Genomic DNA, 23,276 nt, shown 5'->3' on the forward strand with positions numbered 1-23,276 from the left:
TAAGTTGATGTTTCTAACTATATATATTTATTAAGAGTTATGGAGATTGTGTCCAGAATGAATTCTTAGTTTTGACATTTTTAGGCTTTTGAAGTTAGATCTTAGTACAAAGTCCGGATCAGACCATCGACCAGAGAAATGGAACACTTGGTGTTTTGCCTTTAAGCAGAGATGTATCAATCTGAGGCATTGCTGAAAGTGGTTTTTTTTTCTGACCTTTCTTCCAGATTATTGAATGTTTTAGAAGTCATTGCGCCCTTCAAGCACTTTAACAAGCTTAGAGAATTTGTTCAGATGAAGCTTCCTCCTGGCTTTCCTGTAAAGCTCGGTAAGAGGGGGTTCACACAAATAACCTTATTGCCTTAATGAAATGAATTTGTATTCTGCAAGGTACATTGTCAGATTCGTTATTAAGAATTAGAAGTATAATGATGTGGTATAGAAAACATTTATCTCTCCTTGTATGTCATATGTAATTAACTTATTTTATACTGTCAAGGAGAGGTTTTCCCCATTGAAAATTAAACACACCCATCTATATTTTCAAACTGGGAAATGAGAGTTTTTATAGACAGCTGGTTAGCCTTTGTAATCCTTCTCCGAGAAGATGACGTGTCCTGAACACTTGTGCTGATTCTCCAGCTACGTGTCAGCATTCCTGTTTTCACTGAAGACAGTTCCACCTTGCTGGTGGCCATGCATGAATGTGTTGAGGAGAGGCCGATTGAGGTGTGGGTGGCACACGAATTTAAGAGCAACGTTAGATCATCTAACATGCCCAGTTTGTCACCCTTATGAGGCTCATGTTCCATCTTGGAAGCAGCCAGGATACAGTAGGTGTGCGTGCAAATAAATCCTAATTAATATCTTGAGAGAGAAAATGGGGAAAAAAGGAAAGCCCTCAGTCCTTGGGAGGAGTGCGGTTGGTCACTTCCAGAGGGATAGAGGTCGAAGACTGACAAAGGTGTGTAGCAGGTCTGTTGTGCTGGAGTGAGCTGCATATGAGGTGAGTCATTGGATATTATTCTGGAAAGACTCCAGAGCCAGACTGGGAAGGGCTTTACGTGTTGAACCTGGCAGTTGGTCTTTTCTCCTCAAGGCGATAGGGCCGGGGGATGGAAAATTGAGAGTCTGGATCCGGGAGACCAGTACGGCTCTTTGAGCATCCGGGTGAGTCGCAGGAGAAGCTTGAATTCAGTAAATTTGGAGTCATGAGCAACATTATGGAGGTTGGGACTGGCTTGGCGGGTGATCAGATGTGGAGGGGCTAACTCCTAGCTTATAGACCCAGGGTCTGAGAGGGCAGTGGGGGCTTTTCTGTTAGACACAGGCTCTGTGAGGAGGGAGAAGGGCTGCTCCTTAGCACTGGGCCTTGTACCTGGTAAGTGCTTCATGAGGGTGTGGCGAGGAAATCTCATGACTGCTTCTGCATGTGTCCAGTTGGAGGTGGTGGTGATGTCTAGCAGGGGTTGATGTGGGATGATTAGGGCTGGATGTCTGGATTCTAGAGAGGGGGCCAAGAAGGAAGTGGTCATTGAGCCCTGATGAATCACAGAAATAGAGGGTGTTTATTAAGTGCTCAATCTTTGCCAGGAGTGTAGTGTGCCACCTTTCCTCTCTCCCCAAAAAAGGACAGGAGCAGCCCCTGCCTTCAGGGAACTCCCAGTTTGACGGGCAAGGCAATCTGCAAACGGTGCCTGTATGGGATATGTGCCTTGGGAACGCGCTGACCTTGAGACTGGGAAGGGCTTTTGCGAAAGGTGGGGTTTAGCTGAGACTTGAAGAAAGCCAGGAGGCAGACATGAGGAGAGGATTACAGGTGTGGGAACAGCTGGAGACAGTGCAAAGTGTATCTTGTGGGGGGGGGGGGGTACGGAAGGGTAGCCTGGGGCAGGGGGGATAAGGTTTAAGGAGACAGACCAGTAGGAACAGGCCAATTATGAAGGGCTTTTGGGGTGATGGGGAGCCACTGGAGTTTATTGAGTAGGAGAGGGGCAACACATTGGTCAGGCCAGGGTTTTAGGAAGATCCCTGATAGCTGAGTGGACAAGAGACCAGAGTGGAGAGTCAGAAGGTAGAGAGTCTGGTGAGCAGGAGGAAGTAGGCAGCTGTGCCCCAGCCTGGAGACTGTCAGAGGAGAGCCAGAGCCAGAAGAGACGTAGCAGCAGAGGGGGTGGCAAGGGTGAGAGGAAGGGAGGAGCTGTGGGCCTGCATGATGGGGAAGGAAGCTGGTGCCCTTGGGAGGAATGGGGAGAGAAAACACGATGAGCTTTGGACATGTTGAGTGTGAGATGTCTGTCGGCGGGGTGGAGACGAGCCTGGGGGTCAGGAGAGAAGGCAGCGCCAGATCAATATATTGGAGACATGTCAACAGAAAGATAATTATCGAATCTGTGGGAGATGATTGGAAAGATGCTATATGGAATCAGTGTTAAATTTACTTTCTGTTAAACCAGAGAATAGGAGGTAGGATCAAAGAGTAGAAATTACAGCAAATAAATTTTTAAAATCATTTATGTATTTTGTAGTCAGCAAAAACATCCACCTTCTCCTCCGTCTGTCCCTCACCACAATTGAGATAGGGAAAACAACAAACCCGTTTCAGACGCGTATAGTCAAGCAAAACAACTTTCTGCATTGACCACGGTAACATTCTGTACACTAGCAAGTGAGCTTTGACTTATTTCAAGGGAAAGCGTGCTCGCACTCGGAGCCGAGGAAGTCTTCGCGTAGTGGGTCGCCTCCTGGGGCCTTCTGTGCCGTTCAGTCAGGGTTTTCTAAGCTTCTCATTTTGAAGAATACAAAGCTAAGGTTTGCCCTCAAAGACTTTGTCTCCATTGTTGGGGGCGGGGTGAGGTGTGTGAGAGGCAGGTGTGCGTGTAGATGAATCCAGAGTCACCTCTTGATGGAGGCAAGCCAGTGAAGTCATAGAGAGCCTGGAAGGACAGCCATGGGGAGCAGATTGGACTTGGGAAGCTTCGTGCGGGGCATTGTGCCCTGGGCAGGACAGCCAGGTCAGAAGGGGGTGAGGGTCGGTGTCGAAGGAGACAGGAGATTGGCAAGGAGCGGGAACGAGAGGGCCGAGTCAGAGAAGTGAAGAGCGCCCTTCTGGAGCATCCGCAAGGAGTCCCCGAGAGGTCAGGAAGGATGCAAATGGAGAAAAGGACATGGCATTGAGAATTGGGGTCTTGGGAAGTCAGATCACAAGGGATTGAAAGGTGAGCAAATGGAGACAGGAGAAGGGGTGGGTATTCCATCCTACGGGTTGGGCTGTGAAAGAGAGAAGGCCTGTACCTTAAGGGGATGGCTAGGTGTCAGGGCAAGGGTTTGGGGGGTTTAAAGCACGTGGGGGACCTTGGTGTCTTTGTAGGCAGCAAGGAAGGAGCGCAGTGGGAATGAGAACATGAAATAGTGTGATTAAAGAAAAAAGAAGAAAGAGCAGGGAGATAAAGAGCCTTGTCAGGAAAGTCCTCCTCCCCCTTCAAGGCCCAGGTGGGTAGAACAGATGATGAAGACAGGTTTTGAGGTGTGCAGTCATGGAGAGGAGGAGCTGCCCTGTCGTTAAGTAAGAGGAAGGTTGGTAGAGGAGGTCTGAGGAAAAAGCAGAAGAATGTGATAAAGGGTCGGATCAGAATCAAAGGACTGACCTGTTGAGATGAAATAACGGACGTTTGTTGTGAAGGTGGAGGTACCCAGGTTTAGTGTGACCAGGCACTAGGAGAGAGGACCAAGAAACTCATGGGTTAATGGACATTGTCTGTTGGAATTCATCAGAATGAGAAAGAAAGGTTAGGTGTGGCTAGAGTGCAGGGACGATGGACACGGGAATGTTGGGAGGACCTAGAAGTGCTGGGATGAGAGGTGAGGAGGAATGTTTGAGGGATAAGAGGTACTGAGTGAAGAGGAGAAGTTCTGCCCCCTGGATTGTGGTGATGGAACAGTTACGCTGACAGTCACCTGAAAGTTGTATTTATCGTTTTGTGAGTTCAGTGCCATTTCGGGAGCCAGGGGTCCCAAGTATGAGAGCTGGGTGTGGAGCACTTTGAACTTTTGAAGGAAAAAGGGGGGAAATGACCAGGAAAGTGTGGTAAATGACAGTGACAGGGAGCTAGGTGGGGTCATAGAATTGGGTAGACTAAACCTCAGAGGAGACACAGTGAGGTTTGGAGGGGGTGGAGGGCTTCAGGAGTGAGGAGAGGAGTATTAGAGAGGGTGTTGGACAAAAAAAAAATGGAAAGGCTGTGAAGGGAGAGCGACTGTCAGTTGTTCATGTGATTTAAGTCACTTGGGGAGTGGACCTTAGAATAACGATTCCTGTTCATTGGGAGGGAAACCTTCCAGACTGAGCCAGAGGCGTGGGATGGACTTCCATTGGAAGTCCTTGGTCGTGGGAGACCTGTGCTCACCACACTCATCTGCCCAATGAAGCTGACTTTTTCGAGCCCTTTCATCTATAAAATGAAGGATAAAAACATGGACCACCTGCTCCTTATGTGCCAGGCACAGGATGAAAAAGGAGGTGCTGCCCTCTAGGGTTCCCATCCCAGTCTGGGGAGGGCCGTGAATCAGCACGACCCATAGGGACACCAGGCGCCTTCTCCAGTGCCAAGGTCTATGAGACAGGGTTGTCCGGGAAGAATCCCTGCCCTGGTGGGGGAGCTGCCTTCCCATGGAGTTTTAAGGGTCTCAGGGTGAAGCACAGACGTTTTCCTAATCCAGAAGCAATGGCTGATTGTTCCATTTGTTCTGCTTTGGATGTTTGCCTTCTGCCTCTAGGACAGGCCCCTCAGAGGCCCAAGGGAACACTCTTCCCCAGGCTTGCTTAAGTAGCGGACTCTCCCCTTCGGGGCTGTGGATGCTTTTGTTGAGTGTTGATGCTGTTGGCCATTGTTTCTTTCCTTTCCTCTGTAGACATACCTGTGTTTCCCACCATCACAGCCACTGTGACTTTTCAGGAGTTCAGATATGATGAATTTGATGAATGCATCTTCACTATTCCTGATGGCTACAAGGAGGATCCAAGCCGGTTTCCAGATCTCTAACTTGCCTGGAAAAACAATGCCAGCTTACCAGTGAAAGCGAAGAACCAGTGATGTTGGTGCGAGCGGAAGGGATCTTCTCCTTCAGAAGAGGAAAGGGAAATACGCTGAATCAGCACATAAGCCGTTACCCAGTGGGGCCTGGTGTGCGCCATCGTCCGCCTTTTTAAGAACACACAAATTGTAAGCTTGGTAGTTTGACAGCTGGGTGATTCTGAGGAGTTGGGATGTCAGACAGCTGTGGGGGCTGTGGTTGGTTTTTACACCTTTTTACACTTCTTGGGGATAAATGGATTTAGCATATAAAGAAAACACTCCTGGACCATTAACGTTTTAAAAAATGAGATGTCTTAATAGAGATCGAAGTCCTTTTAAACTTGTCATCTTATATTCAGGATGGCAGATATCCTTCACGCTTGGTTTTCATCCATTGTAAAGTATGTCACATTATGTATCGTTGAGTCGCTTGAATGTTGTTGAACATAACGAACTGGAAGGAATGCAGTTTTCTGTAGATGACCGAACCAAGTGGTGACCATTAAACAGTTGCATTTTCACATTGCAATACATTTCAGAACTAGCATTCACTCTGCAGGGAATACGGTACCTCCTTTAGCACCTTAGTGCAACTCCTGTGTGGTGCTATCCATGTTCTTATCTGAATTCTCAAGTGGCAAATGTTTCTTACTAATCTTTCTGCCATAGAGTCTCTAATTTTCTTTTCTAATCTATGTTCATGATCAAGTATTGGTCAGTGTGCTCACAAATGTTCATCTGACAAATTCTAGCACTTTCAACAAAAGGAATTCACAAGTTTTGAAATTGGCTCTCCATTCAGTGCCCATGGCTCTGGCGACCTTGTTTGTGACTAGGATGGGTTAAGGGTGAACTTGGAAGTGTCCATAGTCTTAAAAAAAAAGAAAAAAACACAAACCTAAGACTCTGAAAATATGTCCCCATATTTATATTGAACACTTTGAATGTAGGATATGTATTTCATGAAATATAAAAAATTTGTTGAATTCTAGAAATGTACACTTAAGTTTCAAGACAATTCCTACTTCATTTTTTTTCTTCTCAAACTGCTTAAAGGAAAATATATTGATTTATTTTGTCTCCAGGTATTCAAATCTTGGATTCTCAGTTTTGCCTTTTAAATCTTTCCTATTTCTTATTCCAGTTGGTTTGAAGGTCCAAAGTTGAAAATAAATTAGTAAGAATTATGTCTGATAGTCACATGGTGTGAAATATATATTAGAGGATTTAGCTACAAGTAATGTGATTTATGTCAAGTGTCCTTGGTGACAAGGTACTTAAGACTGCACCTGTCAGTTCTTTTGTATGACTTGCATTTCAGCCTCTTTCAGGGAGCCCACATTAATTGGAATGAATTGGAGTGTTGGTCCCTTTACCAGGTCCATTTCTTCCTACTGTTTGGAGCATGAAGTCAGTTGGTCAGGATTTCCAGAACAAATCACCTGGCCTTTACAGAATGAGATTTGCTAATCTCAAACTATCCTGAGGTTTTTAGCCTTTAATTCCCAGTGGATCTCTGCAAAAGCCAGATGCTGGAGCAGAATGGCTGCACTGCCTTGGAGAGCCTGTGCTGGTGTGTAAAGGAGAGTGTCCAAGGCTAGAAGGCTGAGTGTGTTCTGCTGCATTTCCACAGTGATCTGCCAGGAAGTTGATGTTTACAGAGCAGGGTTATGGCATGGAATAGAAGATGCATTTAGAAGGTCAGAAGCAACACTATTGAGAGGAAAGTTTTTAAAAGGATCTCTAAAGGCTGCTTTTTCCATATCAGTGTATAGACTTTGCATATATATGTTCATGTTTTAATATTAAGAAAGGAAATAATTTTTATAGTGCAAAAAAAGTATTCATGGTTAAATTTTTAAAATTATAATTGTATGTGGCTCCTTAGACCTTGGGGAATTTAACTGTAGTCCTGCTTTATTGAAGAAAAGCTGATTTCTCAGCCTGTCTCCCTCTCAGCTTTTATGAGCTTGGGCTGGGAATCATCCTGTCTCTTGAAGGTCCACCACCGGGGAGGGGGAGCAGGCGAGTGAGTGACTTTAGTTTCCTGGGGTTAGTGTGTAGAATCTTAGATAAGTCATATAATTTATTGGGGGGTGGGAGGAATCACATCTCATTTAATCACAGTGGGGGCTTGGTCAGTATCTCCTGAAAGCTGTGAATATTTTCCTGGGGTGCACTGGAGGTAGAAAAACTACTGAATATTTTTGCACTTAGAATTTTTTTGCACACATTTGTACTTTTTAAGAAACACAAGTTCTCCCTTCCACTGTGTTGTCATCTTCCCAGTTAAAAAGGACGAACAAATGCCCCCTAGGAATCAACTCTGATGTAAATCAGCTTTTCACAGTATTTCACAGGTTTGCAGGAATGTGATTTTTAAATTAGTTGATCAGATAAGTACTGTTTCAGGTGAAATCATCAAAACACGATGTTCCTTTGGTTAGTGAATATTTTAAAAACGAGGATCTGCTGTTTACATAATGCTGGAAGGGGGAGTATCAACAAGCTGGTTTGTTCCAGAAAATATCCTGCCCCTCCTGTGTGCAGCATTGCAGTGGAAAGCTGAGAAATAGGGGGTTATTTCCGTCGCGGCTGACAATGTCTGTCCCTAATCATCGGGATGGTGGCGGTCTTGGTGACACACATACAAATGGTACCGGTGGAGATCGCGACTTCAGTGCGGAGCCTCAGATCAGGACAAGGCAGCACTTCTGTCAAAGCTCCACCCTTCCAAAAAGCAGGAACGTCAGCTGTGATTTTCCCTAGGAGATAGGTCATTGGGTAGACTTCCAAGACCATTCATTGAGAACAAACAAAGGTTCATTTCTTTTCCCTCTGAGCCGTACAGAAGTTTGGTCCAGGTGGAGGCAGTGGTGAGGATGAAGTTATAGAACTTTCTGTGACTGAGTTTGAACCTGTGGATTCACTTCTTGGTGTGGTGTAGAAACACCCTCTGCTAAAACTTAAACCGTCTCAGCTAATGATGTAACTATAGATTAGAAGAAAAAACGTAAAAGAAATTGATAGCTCCCCAGTACAGTCTTAATGTTATAGTTGTTGGGCAGTGATTTCTGGAACATTAATGTTGACTTGACATGGAAATTTCAGATCAGAATAATTATATTCTTTAAATAAGAAAAACTAATTTATTAGTGACCTTTTATGTTCATGGTGAGGCCAAATTCAGTTGCACTTGGGAGTGGCTGCCACGTGGTATAAACTGAAGAGAAATGGGCATTAAGGTAACAGCTGTCATTTGTCCACACGAGACAGAGATGGCACAATGGCTCACCTGTTTGGTGGGTCTAACCCTCCACCCCCCCATCACAAACTTTGCAAAGGCAGGGAGGCTTTGGCATTTAGAACATTGTTTCATTACCTACAGATTTCATGGCAATAATAAACACAAAACCCAATAAAATGATTTTGCCGAAGACCTACCTAGTAATCTGCCAAGACTAGTCTACAGATAGTCTTTTGTAAAATGAAATTTTGTCATTATGGAACTTTAAAAAAAATTCCTTTAGAAAACATTGCATTTTTTGAGGTTGAAATCTAACAGACTTCAGTGACCTGTTCGATAGATATCACACAACTAGCCAAATTCCATTTGGGGTTTTGGCCACGTCATTGTATCTCTATGCCACACCACTCCCTACTAACTGTTTGTTTAGGTACTAAGTGGAACCACACAATGGGAAATGCTCCTAACCAGCCTCCCACCATCATCTTACCTGGGTTTTCATGGAGTTAGAAAAAGTGCTTTGACGTCATTTGTGACTCATGGCTAAGGTTTCAAACTCTAGTGCTTTCACTAAGTTTACACTCTTCATGTAGAGAGCTGTTACCTTGGTTCCTGAGTTTTGTTAAATTTCCTTTAATGCTAGTTTATCTTTTTTCCTGTGCTTCCGACATTGTGACCCCAGACCTTATTAGCAATTATTAGGCATTTTACCATTTATGTTACCCATGCGCTAACCTACCTTTTAGCTTGCCAGCATCTATCTCTTAGGTTGTATGGATAGGATGAAGAAATGCAGCTGTTTAGTTCTGGTAATAAGGTGTCATTTTCAGAAGTTTATCTGTAAATGCAAATATTATGTAATTTTGGAAAATGTGCACTGGGGGACCTAGTTACTTTTTTTTAAGTGAAAGAATGTTATGGAAAGGACTCCTGTCTTATGCTCCCTCTGCAACATTTCTACAAGGACATTTTTTTTGGTTATTACAAATAAAATCCTAAATTTTCCAATGATTTCAGTTCCTTTCCCCTTGTGAATCCTTAAGATTTTGCTTTTATATTCTCCATTTTACTCTCATCAGATGAATAAACAGAAGAAAAGCTATTCAGCTAAGACTATGAAACAGCAAATCAAGGAAACCAGCTATTCCAGAGATATTTAATTGTTAAGAGCTTAATATGTCAACTAGCATCAGAGACCTAGGGAGTTATACTTTCAAAGCAAAAACGCTAATAAAAACTGAACAATGTATTTATTATACCAATATGGACTAGGTAAAACTAATAAAAGTCTTAGCCTGAATTTCATAATTTCCAAGTCATGGACAAACTTCCCTCTAAGGACAGTAATAGATGTTTTTAAGTCAGGACCCAAATATTCTTAGTACACCCCCCATTTCTCATCACTCACAGCCCTTCTGCTCACCAGTAGAATGAATAACAGTGCAGACATAACTGAATCAGGTTAGCTTGGTTCACAGCGGAGGTGAACTCCGTGCCTGGACTGGACCGCACTGGAGCTTCACTGGCAGCACCTGAGCTCTAGCTCAGCCCCCTCCATGCCATGATTAAGTATAAAATGTTAGCTTAGTGTCGGACTAAGAAGGTAAGAGACTCGCCAGAGTAACCGCATTGACCCCAAGTCCAGAGATGGCGCTTTACTGAATCATCAGATTTAGGAAAGCCATGAATTTTACTGAAACAAGCACATTTCTGACACACCTACTGTACGCTGGACATTGTACTCCTGATTTTAAGTTCTCTCATTTGATCAAATAAGTGCTCGTAACAGGCAGCAGGTTCAGTGACTTGCCCAGGGTCACCTAGCTACTAAGTATCTGAGACTCGATTTGAACTGAGATCTTCCTGATTCCAGGTGCCATAGCTCTAGCCACCGTGAGGTTAAATAGCACGTCCAGGTTCACATGGAAGTGAGTTCTGAAATAGGACAAACTCGTGCTCTCCAGATCAATTTAAGCCAATAAATAACACAAAATATTTTTCTAATAAAACCAGTTTATTATTTAAATCATTTTTCTTTTTACTACCAAATACAGAACAAAACTCAGTGTGGAGGCAGTTTAGCTTGATTTCACCTGGGTATCTGAATCTGTTTACAATGGGCCAGCAGCAAGTGAGGGAAGTGGCGCTGCCTGCCGCCCTGCCTTTGTGCAGGCAGACAATCCATGGATCCCTCTTTCTCACCGCTGCATGCTTCCAAGCCACTGCCTACGTTTTGAAGCTGATCCCTCCATTTTCCTTCCTTTCATTAGATGCCATAACAATGTTTCTGGATGGACCTTGTTTGTTTCCACATGGATTAAGTATTTAACAAGACTGAAATCTTCACCTTAAAAGCCAAGTTAATGTCACACGTTTAACAGTTTCATCTATTTTCAAAAGCAGTGATTACTTAGGACCCTTCATTTATACCAACTCACTAACTTAATATACACTGTAGAGACAAAATTTCTTTTTTTAAAAAAAGTTATTCTATAAACTCTAAAAATGATGCTGCTTTCATATACAGCAAACTGTAAAATGCCTGTGATAAAAAGGCAGTTAAAAACAATTTTTGGATTTTGACTTGGTTAAAAATCTAAAAGCACCAAGTCTTTCTTTTATTTCCCTGCCACCCACCTGAACAAACAATATGCATGGAACCACTCAATAAATATGCCACTGAAGAACTGCACACTAGATACATACCCTTGTCACTAATCATTTAATACCATTCCAGAAAAGGCAAGTGTTGAGATTTCACTGAAAAGATAAAATGTACTAGACGTGGACGGGGCTGTTCCTTCATGGAGAAACACTACAGTCCATTAAAGCTCACACCCTCCCACCTCCCACTAGGAAAAAAACTGACTAGAAAATGGAGGAAAATTCTCATGTGAAAGAATTTGAGTTTGCTGCTGCTGCCCTCCTCTGTCTTGACAGAGATGGACACGGTCATCTGGTACCTTGCTTAAATACACTGAGGGAAAAATCAAATTCCTTAGATGAATGAGGTAAATTTCATACATTCAAAAGTGTAAATAAATAAAAGTACAGTTTTACAGGAACATGAGCTTAAGTTTCAGGGTTTTATTATCAAAGTCTTGTAAAACAATTTCAGAAACTGTACATCGACATGGCACAGACTGTGTGTCGCCTACTTCTGTTTTTACCTGCACAAAAGTAAAAGCTCTGGAACTGGGGAACTAAGAAAACAGTTTGCCTAACTCTGCATATAACCTGGAGTCACTGTGTGCGAGATGACTACTAACTGCAGGGACAGTTAACACAAATTTATTAGTTTATACAACTTGAGATCAAAGAAAAAGGACATTATCAAGGAGAATTGTTTTAAAAGCATACAAATGTGAATTAAAAATGCACTACCTCCCCCCCCCCAACAATCGAGTTCAGAACTTAAGAAGCAAAAGAAAAACAACAAAAACTGCACAACAGCATGAGTGGGAATCGGCACAAGCCGAGTCTCAGAGACGGGCCCCGACACGTGAATGTCACAAGAAGTCTCAGCTCCCAATGGAGGTGTCATGGAGAATGCAGAGCTCCATCTCTGAGGGTGCTATTTGTTACCAGAGACTTTTTTTTTGGGGGGAGGAGGGGAAGAAAGGGGAGAAATTAAAAAAAAAAAGCCTAATTGTTAAAAAAAAAAAAAGTCTAGTGCATCTTTAATCTTTGAAAGCCAAACCAAACACACAGAAAAAAATCAGCCATGAGGCTCCTAGGAGATTCTGGATGTTACCGATGAATGTGAATTTTGTCATGTTGGCCCAGTGAAGGCCCTAAGCGGACTCCGTTCTATGATGGAGACTTGAAGAAACATTGAGGACATTCCTGCCACAATAACATGCAATCAGTGCATTCCCTATACGGCTCTAGAACTGTAAGGAATCAAACTCTAGAAATGTCTACGTGAGCTTACTTAATAAAGGAGGAGAGATCACACAACACCCACAATCCATGCCTGCTGGAGATGCATGCAGCTGGTCACGCTCGTGCCCGCCGGCAGCCCCAGCAGAGGGAGCCGCGGCCACGCGATGCTATGGAGGGGGGACGCAGGGCGCCCCGACAGCCATTTATAGCTCAGAGCTAGATACATCTAGGTTTGGGGTGACAAAGGGCAGACAGAAACCACACGCGGAATGACACCGAGGCATGTCGAGCGGGCCAGGCGCCGCGCGCGCGGCCCCTCAGTCGCTCATGTCCATGTCTTCCTCGTGATGGTCGTCCCCGTTCACCTTGGACTCTCTCAGGGCGTCCCCGCTGCCCTTCTCCACGGACGGCTCCTTGGCCTTGGGGGAGCCCACTTCGGGCGCCTTCTTGTCTTCCTTCTTCTCCTTCTCGCTGTCGTAGCCTTGCTCTTCTTCATCGTAATCTCTCGTCACCTGCTTTGCCGAGAAGGACAAGCAAAGTCAAGCTCTGTCCCGGGGAGTCCCCACCGCGGCGCTGCGCGTGAGCCGCCACCCCCCCATCCCCCCCCTAGACATACTTTGACGTCTTTATCACTCTCGGATTTTCTTTCCCGCTCTTTTTCTTTATCTTTGCTTTTCTTCTTTTTGCTGGTCGACCGCTCCCGCTCATCGCGCCTCTCTTTGTCCTTATCTTTTTTCTTCTCTTTCTTGTGTCTAGGATGACAGGCAGCAAGGGGGCCATGAGAGGGCGCCTGCCCCTCGGGGGGGCTGACCCCCCACCCGCCCGCGGCAGGCTCCCAGGCACTCACCTTCTGGGCGAGGGCGACCGAGACAGCTTTCTCTTGGGAGAGCGGGGCTTTTTGGGGGACCTCGTTCCACTCCGGCTCCTTCTGCGGCGCCTCTCCCTGCAAGGACAAAAGGGCAGTTGGCCGTTAAGAAGCACTGGGCGCCAAGACAGACACGCCCCATCACGGTATCAAAGACACTGTTTCCAGTGAAGTCACTGGAACCCCACCCTCCTTGTGCGCCTGGCCCGCAGCAGGGGCTCAAAGGGCCAGCTCGGGGAATCCTCATGATGACGCTGCCCTCTTTTCCTCTCTGACCCCAACAAAAATCCATCATCACTTATTCCAAAAACATTCAGAAGCACAAGGTTGATGCCGATACTGACAAAGCGGCTGCCTAGGCCCCGACACTCCCTGTCTGAAGGAAACCCCAAGTAAGAGATGGGCAGGAGAAACTCCCCTCTCCTGGAGGCCTCAGGCTAAACAACCACCCTGGAAGGCAGGTGCTCCTAAGCCTCATTTTACAGATGAGGAAACTGAGGCCATGTGACGTGTCCTAGATCAAAGGGCCATCAAGTGCCAGAATGCGAGGCCAGTTTTAAACTCGGGTCGTCCTGACTCCAGCACTCGGACCCTATGCAATGGCCATGGGCTGAAGCCACAAGCCACAAACCACTGTCGTGAACTGAAAAAGCCTTGAATTTTAGGCCAATGAACTTGTCTTCAGGAGCTTTCATGTTATGTGAAGCAGAGGTGGTGGGCTGCCTCCCCGGGGACCTCCTTGAGTAGTGGCAGCACAGGCTCAGCAGCTTCTCTTCTAAGGCCTCCCCTTTCTTTAGTTCCTGCAGTGGGCCCCAAGAGGACTGAACCTCCTGGCTTCAGTCTGCTGCGGATCAGGACACTGCTTTAGAAAACTGGGGGTAAAGGAGAAACAGAGAGAGCTGGGGCTTCGACTCCAAGGGTGGCTATTTACTAGCCATGTGATCTGGGCTGAGTCACAACCTCTCTGGGACTTTGTTTTCTCACCTGTAAAATGGGAATGTTGGACTTGATGATCTTTAAGGGTCTCTTTATACCCTACTTCTCAGGTCCTCATTTTGTCCTGAACAAATCATTTCTCAAATGAGTCTTTCCCCCCCCAATGTTTTAACACTCTCAGCACTTACTTAGTTTTCCAGTGATTCCCATTAAGGAGAGTTAAGTATTAAACCTTAGACTCGGTCTGAGAAACATTCCACTTCCTAAGTCATTGATGGGGGGCAGGGGGTTCAGTGGCTTGCAAGATCCCTGAGTTAGCAACGGCATCCTGGAGTGTGACACAGGACAGTGTACTGAAGGATGGAGGGGACATCCCTAAGGCACAGGGCATCACAGTGGCCGTGAGGAGAGATGCTGCTGAGATTGGAGCCGCCTTCCCAGAGGTGAGTGTGTGGAAGAGGGTGACCCCGAAGCCGCGTGGGCAGCAAGCCTCCTCCCTTCTTTGAGCAGCTGCACACTCTTCTCCCCTGGTCTTCCTGCCTGGAGGCTCTTTCCCCGCCTTTGGTGAGTTTGGGGGAGCCATCACCTCGGGGCCAGCCCAAGCATGGGTGGATTCTGTGCCCTCTTGGCCAATTCTCCCATGGTTCCTACATCCACACATCAGGCCTCGGCCCCCTGGGGCTCTACGCCCACGCATCTGCCAGACTCCACTAGCTGGTATCTCACCAACACGTCTACCATGGAACGTGTGTCTTCTCCAAACCTGCGCTTCCACCTCCCCTCCATGCAGAGTCCCTGCGCCAATTCAGGCATCACCTCCTCTTTCTCTTCTTGAACTGGGCTCCTTGTTTTCAGTCATTCACCTTTTAACCCTCTGTCTGTGTAGCTGCCAGTGACCTTTGTAAAACCAGGCACGACTGTGCCGGTGGCTCACCACTGCCCCGGGAAATGACACCAATGCTGCTGTCTCCAAAGGGTGCCCTTTATCTCTTGCCTTCAAGACCACGAGCTCTCCTGTCGAAGCTCAGCTCAGGGAGGGCTCTCTTGCAAGAAGCCCTTCCGGATTCTTCCATGTGTTAAACTCTTCCTCTCCATCTTCAGTCTTGAAATTTGTATTTGGTCCCAATACAAAGCTTGGGCTGAATGAAGTTGGGAAGAGAGTGACTCCCTAAGGAAAGTGCTCAACAAAAATCATCCACATGTGGGATAGGCTGTGGTAGGATCAATCTGTCCTGTTACTGGGCAGGGAGACTTGAAGGCAAGATTCCCAATCCAGGGGCAAGTTGGTGTCCATCACTGAGAAACTCCTGAGCCAGATTCCTACCAGACACATCCCATGGGACCAAAGAGGCAAGCCTGACACCATTTCCTCAGTTAAATCAGCATCCGAGCCCAAGCAGTATCACAGAACTGAGGCAGGAATGCTTCTCTCCAGCCCAGACTGTAACCAGGCTCTTTTGTCACTGCCCTGGCCCACCACAGAGCACACGGCTGGCCGGCCTGTGCCCAGCTTCTGCAGTCCTAGGTTCACCCTTTCCTAAGTCACCTCAGGGCTTTAATTTTTAATGACACTTCTCACCTCACCCAGAATCACTCTGACAGTCCCGACTGCATCCAAGAGAAGCACTTTGCTCACCATTCACTTGGGAGGCTCAAGGCCTGCCCTGTGCCCCTGTAAGACACTCACTTCCTGCTCCCAGCTGTCCCGTGCTCCCTGAGACAATACCCCACCATCAAGCAGTCTCTGCTCAGAGCTGCCAGCTACCTGCTTTCAAGGAAACTTCAAGCCTCCATTCTTGTCACTGCTGTTAACATGAATGGGCAGCCAAGAAGGGACCCCTGCCTGCAGGGGTGAGTTACTCTAGTCTGACAGTTCACCATCTGCACGGCTTATACACTGACACTACACACAAGATCAAGTGACCTTACTATTAAAAAAAAATGCAACAACTCCCCCCTCCCCCAACACCCCATCACATACAATGCTTTAAGGTTTGAAAAGCACAAATATGTTCATTTGATCCTCCCCAAATCAAGACACTACGTATCATCACACTTTATAGATCAGAAACAGGCTCAGGGAGGTTAAAGGAGTTGTCCACATCACACAGAAAAACAGGGCAACATTGGGTTGTAGCCTCTAAATGTTCTGGATATACCCCAGTTACTGAAAAGTTTGCAGAACGCTAGTCGACAGGCCAACGTTCACAGAAGAGCCAAGGAAGCCCTCCAGAACAGGGCTAGCCAGGAGGCGGTTGGTTGGTGGGTGACCGCCATCCCACCCCCCCAATCTTGTATCATAACAAACTCTACCAAGGCATGGTGAGGGAAACCATCCCATCAAGCAACTACTGAGTCACAGGCTCTTGGCGGGTATCGACACATAAAAAGAGCCTCTGCCCATGAAGGCAAACAGAGCCCACACTCAACCACTTCTGAGCAGGCTGAGGAGATGACAGGCATCCCAGGGGCAGGGAGGCACAGCGGATGGCCAGGAGGGGCTGAAGCCAGAGGCCCTCTGGGCAGCAGCGATAGGAGCCTGCCCCAGGGATCTGCATGTGCCAAGTGCATCCTGAGGAACCAAATGCACAAGGGATGGAGGAGTGGGGGGTGGGACAGGACTCAGGGAGAGGCTGCTCTGCCAAGAGCTCCTCTGAACCCAAGGGATAAGAAGAATCATGTGCCCTTCAGCATCATGTTAAGTAGAAGGGTGGATTCTAGGTCAAGGGGATGAGTTCTATTTTACACACAACAGAATTTGCAATGCTGCCATTTTACAGATGAAAAAACTAGGGCCCAGTGAGGTCAAGAGGACACCCAGCCAGGGAAGCAGAAGAGGATGACTGTCCCAGGCAGGGGGAGGGAAGACCAAGAGTAAAAGGTCAAAGGGCAGTCATTCAGGCCCACTCCTGCAGAGGTCAAGGAGCCCAAGGATGCAGACAAGGTCACCCACCAAAATTCCTCTGGCTCCCACTAGCGCTTACACGATACCAGTTCAGCCATAAATGCCCAAGCCATCACCTTGCATGATAAGAAGCAATTCAGATAGTGTGAGAGACTATCAACACTGCTCAACTCACCGGCTAGTGCTCCGGGACCGCCGGGCTGTGCTGTAGCTCTTGGGGGGTGTTTTAGAACGCTTCTTTTCTTTTTCTTCTTTCTTTTTGTCTCTAAAATGCGAATAAAACAAACTAATGTTAAACGTTTCCATCAATCTAACATGCACATGCCTCTCAACCCACATCAGAGAAAGAGAAATTCCTAACATTCTCTTTAGGAGGAAACAAGAACTTGGGGGTGGGGAAGGTTCTTTTAAACATTCTATTTCATTATAATGGTGGAAATGTCTGTTTCCACAGCCCTCTCCCCTCCCCCAAAAAAGACCATCTAAATACACTAGTAGGAAGAACGTTTAGAGCAAACACAGCAAGCTGGGTACTTGTACACCTACAAAATTAATGCTTCCAACTTTGTACACGTTAACTGTCAGGAAGCAGCAGCAGCTCCCGCTTGGCCACTCTGCCATTGCTGGCCTGCCTAACTTGTCACTTAGGCCCAAGCCTCAAACCCCAAAGCTCGGACTCTTCATTCTAACCTTTACGAGGCAGCCATGAGGTACAGAGCACCGTGGGGTGTCCTAATGCTCCCAATCAGCTCTTTATCAATTTACAAATCAAATTTGCAAGCAATGAACGACCATAGCAGGTTCCTTTCAGAAAACGTGAGGGTGGCTAATATTGTTCCCAAGGGGAATCGGGTGCATCAGGCAGACTGGACTATCCTTGTGCCTGTCCCTGCTCTTCTATACTACCAATGGGAGGGTTGGAGAGTGGGGACAGAAGAGAGACAAAGTGGTCTTCCCCTTATTCAGAGACCCACATGTGCTTTACCCAGGAGGCTGCCAGCCTGGCCTCCCCTGTCTCATCCCCACCAGTCTGTAGAGACATGGGATGAGTAGACTGGCGACCAGCCCTCTCCTCTATCATTGGGAGAGTGCATGCACCGACACAGAGCTTGGGCTCCGGGGACCACAGGTTGTGTGCCATACCTGGTTTTGGACGTGCTCCTAGACCTTCGGCCCCGCTCTCTGGAATGCGACCTTCTCCGTCGGGGGCTTTTGGATCGTCGCCTACTTCTTGACTTAGAATGTGACCTCCTTCTCGATCTGCTTCTTGATCGTCTAATAGGAGATAAGCTACAAGGTTACTATCTGAGTCCAAGAAATCATACTCAGGGTTTAAAATGAGTTATTATTAAGTGTCAACACAGAGACAAAGAACAGAAAGTCTATAAAGTACTTAGTAACAGATAAACGGGAGCTGTCAGGTCAGAGAATTCTATCTTCTCTTAAATGAAGACAGCTCCAACTTGCGCAGCTAAGGATTTGGCTCAGTACCTGGCTGGGTGATGAAGTACCTGAGCATGAAGATCAGCTTAACAGAACAAGAGGTGACTTAACAGAAAGGTTCAGGGGATATTCTAGTTCTACCCATAAACACAAGGGGATCACTCTTTTCAATACCCCCCCCCCCCGAGGCAATACTGTCTACTTGCAGATAAGCTTTGATCCACTGTTAACTTTCCCCTTGAATCCCCCTTAACTATACAATTCTCTGCAGCCCAGAGTTTGGAGTCTGGAACACTTTAAGGCCTGCAGGCAGCTTGTCCCTTCAGCTGGTCTACATAGGGAAGGCATGGTTTCCAGTCCTCCCACAGAAGCCCCAACTCATCCATGTCCTTCCCAAAATGTGGTGGCTAGAACAAAGCTCCATGTTCTAGGCTTTGACCTGTGCCACTTAGTAAGAGAGCCTAAGAGCCAGAGAGCTATTTGACTGTGGTACCAAGTGGGCTCAAACTGGTCTTGATTTTTTAATCTCAACTGTCTTCTAACCAGGTCATTCCCACTCAATGTTTATATTGGTGGACTCTTACATATTTGGAAAAAAAAAAGTCCTCATCAGGTTAGATTTAGCCTGGCAAGATTCTAGAAGCTATTACTAAAGAAATAGTTTACAAATATCTGAAGCATGTAATTGTACAAATAACAGAACTTCGTCAAGAAAAGGTCATGGCAAACTAATCTTTGTTTAATGACCAGGTTACTAAAAGGGTAGATGAAGGGAATTATAAACAAGGATAGTGTGGGAACTATCTGAAAGCAGAGTGGTCCTTGATTGTTCACTGTCCACTCAGGAGGTGCCTGATCTACATCTAGGAGGAGACCAGGGATTCTGAAAAGGAGGTAAAGTGGCAGTGTGCTCCAGTCAGCTGGGTGGTGTGCATGTTCGTCTGGGGGGACAGAGAGAACAGTGACAACTGGTACAAATGAAAACCGAGGATCAAGTGTCACATGTACGTGGCAGGAAGACAAAGTGCATGGTGGGGAGTCAACTGTAACAAGACTGGAAAAGAAAGGCAAGACTGGGAAGAACTTTAAATGCCAAAGGGAAATGTGTACATTTTAACCTAGAGCTAAGAGGCAGCCACTAGAGATGCCTGAGAAGGGTGTGGGGTGGGGTTTACAATTAATTAGACGGGCGCTTTGGGAAAATCATTTTGATGGTGTTGTAGAGGAGGGAGACCAAACAAGAGGCTCCTATAAAATTAGCACACAGATGAAGAGGATAAGGAAGGGGCAGCTATTTGGCTCAGGGGATAGACTGCTGGGCCTAGAATCAGGAAAACGTTTAGCTGTGTGACTCTGGGCAAGTCTCTTAACCTCTGCCTTAATCCACTGGAGAAGGAAATGGCAAACCACTTCTGTATTTTTACCAAGAAAACTCCATGGACAGTATGGAGCCACAGGGTCACTAAGAGTCCAACACGATTGAACAACAATGAAGGTGATTAAAGGCTTCAACTCAAACAACAGTTTTCTAAGTAGAAAGGAGACAGTACAAAAAAAAAAATCATAAAGGCAAACATTTGTCAATGAAATGGAATATGGGAGAACAGTGATGGGGGATTATACCAGTGTCTTTGCCAATAAAAGGGGAAAGACTAGAGGTAAACTGAGTTCTGTTTCAAACATACTAAGTTTAAGATGCTTATGGCAGCTCAAGAGACAAGGGGCTAGATTTATACTACTTTCATACCCTTAAAAAAACAAACCATTGTTTACAGTCTGTATAATCAGCCTCCTGCATCCATCACTCTTCTGCTTAAAATCTACAAATGCTGATCAAGGTACCCAAAAAGGGTTATGAGCCATGAAAGAGCAGCCTGACAAGTCAGCTACAAATAGGAAGCAGCGCTCTAACCTGTGCCTGGAAGACGAAGGGGTCCTCCTCCTCCTGGAGCGAGACCTGGATCGTGAATGCCTCCGTTTTTCTTCTTTCTTGTCTGGAAATGAAAGAGAAAAAAAATTCCTGGCTGTACAAGTATGTTGGACTACATCATGATGCATTTTATGAAGTGCTTGGAGACAGACGTCTTTAAAAATAGCCAGTGTCTTATTTTAATTTCTATGTTTCCCCTCCCATTGACACTTAAGAATCTCCTTAGATATTTGGCATGGTCATGAAGCACCTCCTGGAATTCAATTTTCTGAAGCAGGATCTATTTCTCTTCATAAAAGAGAATTTTAGTAGTAAGCACTGAGCTCAGGGCAAGTATCACTTCATGAGACTGACCATTCAAGGGCCAAATTCTACAACCCATCAAGCTCATCAATTTCAAAGTCTTCTCCTCTTTTACAATATTCACCACCATCAGAACTAAGACTATCTTCTGTTTTTACATCCTTTCCTATAGGAATCCCTCAAAGGGGTCGAGAAAGACTTTCCATGCTCAAAGAAGCCTCCCTTTCTTGTTCCCATATCTAATCCCAAATGGCTTCCATGGGCTCCCTCTCTTTAGCATGTATGGTGGTAGAATTTTAATTCAATCCAAGAAATAGCTATGAGTCACCTAATATGTGAGACCTTAAAACAGTATTTTCAAGGAGTTCACACTCATGGGAGAACCCTGAAGTTGGAGCTAAAAGACCTTAGACTGGGATTCCAGAGACACACCCCTTCTAGGGGTCTGTTTTATCATTAAAATAAGAGGAACCCATAAGAAAACTCTAAGGATCCCCCGAAACTTTTTTTTACTGTCCCAGCTCTCTTCCTGAAATATGGTCCTGCTAACCCAAGGCGTTTCTATCCACGGGCCCCGCCAAGTGTTTCCCCTTCCAAAGCTTTGCTTATGTGTCATGAGTTTTTACTGATATTTTCAATAAGTTAATATACTGCAGAGACAGTTTTCCTGGCATCACGGTCTACCAACATAACGATGCTTCACACAACGTCCCCCATGCCTGCTTCTCAGTAATGCAGGAATCACCAATACCTCCCTATCCCTCTCAGAAAAAGTCAGGCTTATAAATGTCTGACAAGCCTGAAAGGACAAACCCAAACATCCAGTTACTGCTATTCATTTCTTCACATGTTATTTAAATGCTTGCAAATTTGCAGAATCAGAAAGTTCTCTGCTCAGCAATTTGACTTAACCAGCGGCAACAAGGTTAATGAGTGTCTGAAGCCGGGTTGGAACTCTCACTGCACTCTGGCGCCACCTAGCCATCCCAAGCCGCAAACACTCCTGTTCCAAAAGCACGACACCAAGATGGACACAAGAGGATTCACTCCTCAGGGCTTCTCTGACAGACAGACAGACAGCCAGGAAGACTTACCTGGCTCAATGGCGGCCGAGATCAGCGACTGCGCTTCCCTTACTCTTTTCATCGCCTCCTCTATTTCTTTACTAGAGGTGTCTGATTTTAGACTTGGAGAAACAAGACCCGCAGCTACATGGTTCAACCTGAAAGCAATCGGAGAGGTCAGTCCTAGTGGGCATTTGGATAAGACCACCAGGTTCTGCTCTTTAAAATCCAGAACAGAGCTAGAGCACGCACAGCAGCCACTGTGCCTTGTGGAGACCCCCCAGGCCCGGGGACCCCGGCTCAGACGGCGGCTCACTTCCCATGGGCTGCACTCCCGTGGCCTTCCCTGACTGGCTCGCCCATCATAACCTCCAAGCTCCCTTCCCCATCCCACGCCCAGGGCTTTAGCACAGTGCCTGGCACTTAACAAATGTCCAATGATTACTGGCTGTGTAAAATGAATTGGGGTGCACTGGGAAAGGATGAAAGCAACAAGATCTTTGTGTTGGTGACGGGTCCCTCAGCCATCCTGAGTTACCTAACACCTAACCCCCACACACAAGGGGTCCCAGTCCAATACCATAGTCTTGTGGGGCCCTGAGCAGTATCACCCCTGCAGAATATTCCCTTATGAATACAGATGTGTCAGTTTACTGTGTTTTGAAAACAAGATTTGAATCTCAACCTTATGGATCCTGACTCCAAGGCCAGCCAGTGCTCTTTCTAAGGTCACACTGCCCCGCAGTTAATACACACTTGATGGGAAACAGCACATGGCATCAGACAATAAATGGAAATAAGCTCTCAGCACCCATCGCACAGATGGCCCACAGGATAACCACCTAAAACGAAGCATATGATGCGGAGAACCAAGAGTCTCAGTTCCTCTTTACTGAACTATGATGTCAGGAAACCTCATGTGACATTTCACTACATGAATCTGAACTCAGGTATTTTGGGAAGTGCAAGTAAATGCCTTCGCACTCTCTCAACCAGATCTGCATTCCCGAAGGCCAAGCCACCCCTAAAATTTTGGAGAGTCCACAGGGCTGGTAAATAATGGCATTTTTGCGAAGTCTAATTTGGTTACCAGGTGATTGCGTAAAACTTGTGAAATTACGTAAGGTGCACAGAGAGCTGACAAGTGAGGATTCACACAGGTAAAATCTTTGGAAATGTTTTAAGTGTCAAGTAAAAATAAATGTAACAGTCAATTAACTTGCTACATAAAGTATCCAAAAAAAGTTGTGCCCTAAACATGCACATTCCTCATTTGTAACACTTTGATCTGTATTAAAAAAAAAAAAACTTACTTAGGATCCACTGTACTCATTAGCTTCAGTAATTGATCTGCTGCAAGAGACTGTAAAAAGAGACAAAAAGATATTTAAAAAGGAGATTAATGACTGTAGATCCATTCCTACTTTCCAGCCCCGGAAGTCAGTGGACAGGAAACGGGCTCCACTCTTCTGACTTGACAGTCTCCACTGGTTCTTAAGCACATCCTCTAAGGGGTGGTGAAGATCTAATAGGACAGGTTTTTATGCATTTTTAAAATTTAATGTCACATGAAACAGTAATTCATGATAGTAATGGTCCTAAAAAATAACAGACCAAGTATCT

General features: G+C 45.8%; 2 protein-coding genes across 8 annotated transcripts in view; one reads left to right on the forward strand and one right to left on the reverse strand.

The window, feature by feature from the left end:
• LOC138164864 (ankyrin repeat domain-containing protein 13C-like) overlaps nt 1-9,333 on the forward strand; it is a 76,538-nt gene extending 67,205 nt beyond the window's left edge. The window contains exons 12-13 of the mRNA XM_069092786.1: nt 228-328; nt 4,912-9,333. Coding sequence (XP_068948887.1) covers nt 228-328; nt 4,912-5,042 — 232 coding nt within the window. The 3' untranslated portion in view covers nt 5,043-9,333. The remainder of the gene's footprint in view (nt 1-227; nt 329-4,911) is intronic.
• Nucleotides 9,334-11,389: 2,056 nt separating this feature from the next.
• The window catches only part of LOC138164865 (serine/arginine-rich splicing factor 11), a 38,489-nt gene continuing 26,602 nt past the window's right edge, over nt 11,390-23,276 (reverse strand). For 6 of the 7 annotated variants that reach the window (XM_069092793.1, XM_069092790.1, XM_069092788.1 and 3 more), the window contains 8 exons: nt 22,967-23,016; nt 21,684-21,811; nt 20,269-20,350; nt 18,057-18,188; nt 17,089-17,178; nt 13,055-13,150; nt 12,824-12,959; nt 11,390-12,722 (listed from right to left, as the gene is read on the reverse strand). In XM_069092793.1, coding sequence (XP_068948894.1) covers nt 12,525-12,722; nt 12,824-12,959; nt 13,055-13,150; nt 17,089-17,178; nt 18,057-18,188; nt 20,269-20,350; nt 21,684-21,811; nt 22,967-23,016 — 912 coding nt within the window. In that variant the 3' untranslated portion in view covers nt 11,390-12,524. The remainder of the gene's footprint in view (nt 12,723-12,823; nt 12,960-13,054; nt 13,151-17,088; nt 17,179-18,056; nt 18,189-20,268; nt 20,351-21,683; nt 21,812-22,966; nt 23,017-23,276) is intronic. The other variant, XM_069092791.1, reaches the window with a different exon arrangement.

The sequence above is a fragment of the Petaurus breviceps genome, unplaced genomic scaffold (assembly GCF_028583685.1).
Source record: "Petaurus breviceps papuanus isolate PSGF00001 unplaced genomic scaffold, PetGlider_PUasm1.0 207, whole genome shotgun sequence".
Classification (NCBI taxonomy): domain Eukaryota; kingdom Metazoa; phylum Chordata; class Mammalia; order Diprotodontia; family Petauridae; genus Petaurus; species Petaurus breviceps.